At 43.0% G+C, this 8609-nt stretch overlaps 1 protein-coding gene across 1 annotated transcript in view; it reads right to left on the bottom strand.

The window, feature by feature from the left end:
• Positions 1-7989, bottom strand: part of RBP5 (retinol binding protein 5) — a 15502-nt gene extending 7513 nt beyond the window's left edge. Inside the window, exons 1-2 of the mRNA XM_089662928.1 lie at positions 7786-7989; positions 2927-3105 (exon numbers count right to left, since the gene is read on the bottom strand). Coding sequence (XP_089519054.1) covers positions 2927-3105; positions 7786-7858 — 252 coding nt within the window. The 5' untranslated portion in view covers positions 7859-7989. The remainder of the gene's footprint in view (positions 1-2926; positions 3106-7785) is intronic.
• Positions 7990-8609: the final 620 nt, after the last annotated feature.

Here is an 8609-nt window from a genome sequence, read left to right as displayed (position 1 = left end):
CCACCATTGATTTTGAAATTCAACCAACCAACCAAGCCTTCAATTTCTCCTAACTGGTTTCTATGCACAGCTGCACCAGATTTGCACTCTCTACCTTAATTCAGGCCATACATAGGTCGAATTCCGAACAAATGTTCTTTAGAAAATCAGAAATTTAGTGCGTTTTGTAAACTGATGGTGCCACCATTGATTTCGAAATTCAACCAACCAAGCCTTTCATTTCTCATGTTGCTACAGAAAAGAAGTTTCGTGGCCAAGAATTTTCTTTTCTTTCCAGCTTTATATTTCTCGCACGATTCTTCCATCATTGATTCGAAATTTGTTCGTTTTTATAAAAATTTCCAACATGCCCGATCACTCAAATTCGATGGTCACATGAAAATCGTCTGTTTCTGTAACCCACTAATGGTGCGAAATTCGAATGCAAAATTCTTAGAAAAAATTTTCGAAAGAAAATTCTTTCGGAATTCGACCCGTGTATGACCGGCTTTAGTCAGGGCTGTCTTAACGCATGGGCACCCCTGGGCAGTGCCCCGGGGCCCCAGGTGTATAGGGGGCCCCAAGATAATTTTGCATTACATCATACTTGCCAACTGTCCTGGATTTTTGGGGACAGTCACGCTTTTTACTAAGCTGTCCCAGGATGGCCGTGTCCTGTGCAGCATCCCGGAACTTGTACTGTGCCCATACTGTACCCTTCTGCCCCCCCACCTTTGTGTTGATTAGTCTTGGATTTATGGCACATTTTCTTGTTCATTGTTTAAAATTGATTTTGGTAAAATACTAAAAAATCAGTTTCATTCTATCAACTATTTATACTTTAATTCTTGAGAGTAGGTGCATAAATTGAGGAAGACTGGTAGGGGCCCCAGAGCATTACTTTGCCCAGTGACCCCTGATGCTATTAAGATGGCCCTGCTTTTAGTAAATCAACCCCATTGACTTCCTGGAATTCTGTGACCTGTAGTCACTATGTCCTGTATGCAGGCACTGCTGTGTCACACATTTCACAGAGCCCACCTTCTGAAAGGAGGAGTTTCAGGAGGCGGAGTCTGGACAGCAATCACTGATTGCAGGCAGCGAGGTACCATGGGATATGTAGTCCTTAGAAATGGAGGAGAAGATGCTAAGCATGCAGAGAATCTAAGAAATTGTGGAAGGAGATGGCCAGCAGCACTCACAAGGTGAAGGGAGATTGTTGAAGTTCGCTTTTATTGGATTGTCAGAAATAACTGTTTGTGATGTTATAGAAGGAAGGTGTATGCTGTGACCATAAATTTCCTTCAAGCACTTTATGAATATCAATATCAGATGGACTGATTGCTGTGAAGAATGAAACTTTGCTACTTTCAGCATTTTATGAATATATATTCTTTTTTTTTTATAGATTTTATTTTGGATATTTATTGATTTAATCTTATCCCTATCATTTATTTTTATTTGTTAAACCCTCACCTTGTTATATTCAGTATAAAAAAAAACAAAGAAGTGAAATGCAAAATACAGTATTTGTGTATGGATATAAAAACATTATAAATACCCTTTTTCCTCTTTTTTTTTTTTTTTTTATAAATTATTATTATACAGGATTTATATAGCGCCAACAGTTTGCTCAGTGCTTTACAATATAATGGGAGACGATACAGCAACAATACAAAGGTTTTCAGAGATTGCCTAAAAGTGAGCAGAGTAGGCGATAGTCTAATAGACTGGGGTAGAGAGTTCCAGAGGATGAGGGAAGCTCTGTAGAAGTCCTGGAGACGAGCATGGGAGGAGGAGACAAGGGAGCTAGAGAGCAGGAGGTCATGTGAGGAGCGGAGAGGAAAGTTTGGGTGATATGTGGAGACAATATTGGTGATGTAATTTGGGGCAGAGTTATAAATGGCTTTATATGTTATTGTTAATGATTTGAATTTTATCCATTGGGCAATGGGAAGCCAGTGGAGGGATTGGGAGAGAGGGGTGGAGGACACTGAGTGGAGGCCAATGGAGGGATTGGCAGAGAGGGGTGGCGGGCACTGAGTGGAGGCCAATGGAGGGATTGGCAGAGAGGGATGGAGGACACTGAGTGGAGGCCAGTGGAGGGATTGGCAGAGAGGGGTGGCAGATACGGAACTGTTAGTAAGTCTGGAAGCAGCATTCATGATCGATTGAAGAGGGGATAGCCTGTGATGAGGGATAGCCTGTGATGAGGTCGGCCAATGAGGAGGGACTTACAGTAGTCAAGGCTAGATATAACCAGGGAGGGAATAAGTGAATGACCACATTCGCTCTGTTCTCAGCTGCACAGAGAGCTGGGGGAGGAGAAGTAACAGCACACTGATCTTCTAAGCGAATAGCTGTGCAAGGGAAGGGGGTATCAGGGCAAGTCTGATCATTGGAGGAGAGCAGGCTCAGCTAGAAAACTGACCATGCTGTGCTCTCATGCCCAGAGTGGTCAGTTTTTAATAGGAATGCAGAGGGACTGGCAGCAACAATGGGGATTTCACACAAAGGAAGCAATACAAAGATAACAGGAGGCTTCTTCATACAAGTACATGGTATCAGGAATAGGAAATGTTGGGCTTACATAATCCATAACATATTTTTGGTACTGTAAGGAAGTGTGATTATATTTGCAGGTTTTTTGGATACAATTTACAGCAGCAAAAGGGAAAATAGGGGTATAAGAGTGCAGATTCTGCAATAAAGATAAGTAAGACAGCATGTCCTAAATTATTGTGGGGGACGCCTCTAAAACCAAATATGTATGTGGTCTTTCTAGCAGTAATGGGTCCACTTGAGAAGAGTTGGCATGGAAGCGTCCTCCACCATCTACTATAGACATGAGATGGTTGACTAATCTCTCAAGAATTAGCCAGATTGGCCAACCAACCATCATCATCATACTTGAAAGTTGTGACCAGTCCCCTCCTGTGTATCTTACTCTGCAGATTCGCCCATCAATGATGGCCAAGTTCTCCTCAAACTCCTCGCCCAAGGTAAAATCCATGATGTAGTTTTTGAAGGTGCTGAGCGTCTTGATTATCATGTGGTCCCCGTCCGCCACAAACTCTTTCTCCGGTTTCAGCAGCACCACGATTTTCCGCAAGGCCACATTAACATCTGAAAAGAGATACAAAGTCTGACTTACTTTGGGGATACTTGAGATTCTCAGGGGTGCAGCAACTGTAGTGTTCAACCCATATTACAGTATTTTTTATCTGCAATGCAGTGCGCAAAACCTAAACATCAACTGTACCAAAAAAATGCATGTGAACACGTGCATAAAAGTGTGTCTTTGGTCTCCTCCTGGAGAGGAAGCACCCTTCTCTGACACCCCCCCCCCCCCCCAGGGTACTGATTGGCCCTTCTCCATTGGTATTACACAGCCTGATTGGCCATTCTCCATTGGTATTACACAGCCTGATTGGCCATTCTCCATTGGTATTACACAGCCTAATTGGCCATTCTCCATTGGTATTACACAGCCTGATTGGCCATTCTCCATTGGTATTACACAGCCTGATTGGCCATTCTCCACTGGTATTACACAGCCTGATTGGCCATTCTCCACTGGTATTACACAGCCTGATTGGCCTTTCTCCATTGGTATTACACAGCCTGATTGGCCATTCTCCACTGGTATTACACAGCCTGATTGGCCATTCTCCATTGGTATTACACAGCCTGATTGGCCATTCTCCATTGGTATTACACAGCCTGATTGGCCATTCTCCATTGGTATTACACAGCCTGATTGGCCTTTCTCCATTGGTATTACACAGCCCGATTGGCCATTCTCCATTGGTATTACACAGCCCGATTGCCTCATTTCTCTTTCTCAGAAACAACCTGATTGGCTCATTTCTATTAGTTGTACCTGGCCTTACTGGTTCTTCTTCATTGGTATACACACTCTAATTGGCTCATACAGTCTGACCAGCTCATATCTATTGGTTATACAATGTACACAGCCTAAATGGCTTATCCTAATAGGTTACACACATCCTGATTGGCTGATCTCCATTACTTATTCAAAGTGTGAACGGCTCATCTTCATTGGTTATAAGCAGCCTGATTGGCACATTATCTATGGCTATCAGCTGAGTGCTATGTAACCTACCTACTGGGAAATAACAACCTACTATCCAAAGCACTGAAAAGATTTTCCAACCAGTACAAGAACCAATTGTTTCCTATGTATAAATGCAGGGATCTACATCACTTCCTGTCCCTGGTGTCTTGGTTTTAAAACCCCAGAGGAAGGAAGTAGTGAGAGAGATTTCATTTGAGACCACATGTCCCCCATGGGAGATCTGTTGCTAATCCACACCAGAAGGGATTTTTTTGGGAACAAGTGCACATGTTAGTAGTTTACTATTTTGCCCGTAGCTTCTTGAGTGTGTATCTAAATCCTTGTGGCTGACTTCTTTCTGTCCTATTGTTATTATCTCACATGCACAGTGCAAGAGAGCTAGGCCTGTGTTCCTGTACTGTATGTGTATAGTGGTCACCTTTCCAGATACGTAAACCTGTTTATTGTCATAGAGTTTATATGCAGCTTCTGTTATTTTAGTTAACCCTGTCCTTTCTAGTCTGGGATTTTTACCACTTCCCGCCCAGCCAATAGGAAAATGACAGCCGGGCAGGACTCTCGTCGATCCGGGTGGACGTCATATGACGTCCTTCTCGGACCGCGCCTTGCTTGTGCCTGCAGGGCTGCGTTGTGGCGAGATTTATCACCGGCTGTGTACCTCGAACATAGCCGATGATAGATCTGTATACCGGCCCCATTGCCAGTACCATGTGACCTGCTGTGACCAATCACAGCAGGTCACATGACAGTTGTATACAATGGATGGCTTCCTTTCATACCATCCATTGTATACAAGGGTGTCTAGCTGTGAATGGTCACAGTGATCACATGCACAGGCTGGACCAATCACAGCCCATCTGTGTCATGTGATTAGCTGTGGCCAATCACAGCTAATCACAACAAAAAAAACCTGAATGAATCGATTTCACTCAGTTAAATGCTTGCTTATAGCAAAGAAATTCTTTAATATAAGCAGTCAAATTGTGTGTAAAAAAAAAAAAAAAACTACTGATCAGTTCCCCAAAAAAGTACAATGTTACTATGGTAACATTATACTACTTTGGTCATAGTGTAGTATGAAAAGAAAATCTTAAAAAAGAAAAAAAAAATTAATAAAAAAATAATAAATTTTAAAAGAAAATTATTTAAAAATTATCAATTTTTTTTTTCATACTATCACCAGTCAGTGTTCCTGATCACCGCCACACCAGTTATATGATGACGCTGTACTGCACTGGTGACAGTATGTAAAAAAATAATTGTGAAAATAATTTTTTTAATTTCTTCATTTTCCAAAAAAGTATGACAAAAAAATTACAACTTCAAATAACTCGCCATGCCTGTTATGAAATACTTTCTATTTTGCAAAAAGGGGTCATTTGGGAGATATCTGTGCTGTCCTGACATTTGGGAGATATCTGTCCTGTTCTGACATTTGGGGGATATCTGTACTGTCCTGACATTTGGGGGATATCTGTACTGTCCTGACATTTGGGAGATATCTGTACTGTTCTGACATTTGGGGGATATCTGTACTGTCCTGACATTTGGGAGATATCTGTACTGTTCTGACATTTGGGGGATATCTGTACCGTCCTGACATTTGGGAGATATCTGTACTGTTCTGACATTTGGGGGATATCTGTACTGTTCTGACATTTGGGGGATATCTGTACTGTCCTGACATTTGGGGGATATCTGTCCTGTCCTGACATTTGGGGGATATCTGTCCTGTCCTGACATTTGGGGGATATCTGTCCTGTTCTGACATTTGGGGGGATATCTGTCCTGTCCTGACATTTGCGGGGATATCTGTCCTGTCCTGACATTTGGGGGATATCTGTACTGTTCTGACATTTGGGGGATATCTGTACTGTCCTGACATTTTTGGGCCTCAAGAAATTAGATTGGCTGTCAGTACTTCAGGATTGATCAATTTTCAGATCTATCCCATAGTTTGAACTTTCCTACAGACTAAATAATAAATACTGATTTTAGTTATTTTCACCAAAGATATGTAGCAGAATACATCTTGGCCTAAATTTATGAAGAACAATTACTTATTTCCAAAAAGGTGGGGATTTTTTAAAAAATGTTTGGTCTTTTTTTGTTAATTTAGCAAAAAATAAAAACCCCAGTGGTGATTAAATACCACCAAAAGAAAACTCTAGTTGTGTGAACAGAATGATAAAAATGTAGTTTGGTTACAGTGTTGCATGACCGCGCAATTGTTATTCAAAGTGTGAGAGCGCTGAAACCTGAAAATTGGCCTGGGGGGAAGGGGGTAAAAGTGCCCGGTATTGAAATGGTTAAAGCTAGTTATAGCTTGGAGCTCAATAACCAGCATAGGCTAGAGCCAGGTTAAGCATCCGATGGCCCATAGATAGTTAGAGATCCTGTTGCATGGCAGATGAGAAACTGCCGGGGACTAAAACACAGAGTAGATAGGCTGATTCTGAGTTTCAGTGCCACACCAGTTTCTGCATGTGAGAGGCTACATTCCAGGCTTGTTGAGCTTCTCACAATGTGCATTAGAAGCTGCAGCAGGTCAGACAGAATCTGCCTCCTTTCCCGGCTGGAGGACAACCAGCATCATCCATTCTATCCTTCCCAGCCTGACTGTCCCTGGCCAGCCCCTTTTATTCACTGGATTTCAGTTCACATGTGGGCGTTACCTAGGGCGGTCTGCTTGCAATCTGCCTAGGAACTCCCACTCCTCCAGACTGACACCTACCCATAATGGCATTTTAATATTTACATGACTCCTTCCAAGAGTCAGCCCACAGCTTGCATCAGGGCTGAAGGCGCTTGAGAGGAGTCTTGAAGCAGGGTGCTGTGATGTTATCAGGAAGTACCGCACCCTGCCAACTCTTCCCACCTGCCATGATCTGCCTGCATGGCATAGAGAAGTACAGAGATCCAATGATCATGTTACTGGGTCTAAACTAGAAAGGTTTTATTTAAATATTTCATTATCATGTTGGGGGGGGGGGTGGTGGTAAAGGCAAAATATAAGATGATTAACTTTAGCTTAATGCCTACCAACTCCTATCTGAGTACCTATTTCAAGTTGTCAAAAAAATCAGGACAGCCAGGCATCGAGAATTTTCAGAAACAGGTCAGGGATGGCAGCCCTTATTACTTTCTTGATGAGTTTATTTTAAAGTTTTAAAGCACTACTGACTATATGAATATAGTGTTGAGACCAGGGGCGGACTGGCCATTTGGAAACTCGGGCACTGCCCGAGGGCCCGGGGTCAGTAGGGGGCCCCATGAGATGCCCCTGGTACCTTTTTCATAGGCTTTTTTGAGACACAGGGGCCCCATGATCCCCTATTGCCCGGGGGCCCCATGAGTTGTCAGTCCGCCCCTGGTTGAGACTGACCTCTATCTGTAAATACTGCCCTGGCAGCCTTTGGTTTCAATACTTTTCACCGTCACTAACTCTGCAACAATGTAACACGTTGGGTTGGAGTGAACTCACAACTCCTGATCTGCATAGTTGGACGTCGGAATGTTCTGAAGCCAGGGGATAAGCATGACAGCCAGGCAAATAGTATTTTTAAAAGGATAAGGCAACAATAGCAGTTTACATTTTCCTCCACGGCTCAATTCTTTTAAAGTGTATTTACAGCCAAAACTTTTTTTCGTTGTGAAAAGTTTCGGCTTTTCTTGAACTTTAAGCTGCTGAAAATAAAAATTCTTACTCAGCGCCTTGAGATATTCCTCGAGATTTTCCTGAGAGACCAGCTGGAACTTTCCTGTCAGTTCCCCGGCCATGGTGTGACACAAGTCTGTCTTCTTCGGAATGATTCGTATCTCCCACCAGCGCGCTCTAACTCATCTTCTAGACTGGTCGCAGTCTGTGTCCTGTAGACACGTATCGTCTTCTGCTGAGTGAATGATCTCTCTCTTCCCTCTCTGCTTGCCTTTAATGTTCCCAGTAATCCCCATTATGTGTCAGTCAGGCCCATGCTGCAATATAATCTCCGATTATAGCAACCACAATAACAACAAAATTAACCTCTATCTCACCGGGAGCGCTGAAGTTCCTGCACCAGGAGCCATCATCTTAGGACAGCCATTCTCAACCAGGGTTCTGTGAAATCCTAGGGTTCCTCAACAGGTTGCTTGGGACTCCTTGAGCTGTGGCCACTTGGCAGAGCCAGCACTACTACACCCATATTGGAAATACAACTTGGTGAATTTAGACAACATTGTCATCATTAGTATTGACTGGGAGTCCCATCTTCCCCATTTATTGCCCATGCTGCACTATAATGTTCGATTATAGCAATCACAATAACAACAAAATTAACCTCTCTCTCACTGGGAGCGCAGAGGTTCCTGCACCAGGGGCCATCAACTTAGGACAGCCATTCTCAACCAGGGTTCCATGAAATCCTAGGGCTCCTCAACAGCTTGCTAGGGGCTCCTTGAGCTGTGGCCACTTGGCAGAGCCAGCACTACTACACCCATATTGGAAATACAACTTGGTGAATTTGGACAACATTGTCATCATTACTATTGA

This window comes from Staurois parvus, unplaced genomic scaffold (assembly GCF_062004578.1).
Source record: "Staurois parvus isolate SC_StPar_1 unplaced genomic scaffold, SC_StPar_1.0 ptg001590l, whole genome shotgun sequence".
In the NCBI taxonomy this organism is placed as follows: domain Eukaryota; kingdom Metazoa; phylum Chordata; class Amphibia; order Anura; family Ranidae; genus Staurois; species Staurois parvus.
This window is presented reverse-complemented; position numbering and strand designations above follow the sequence as displayed.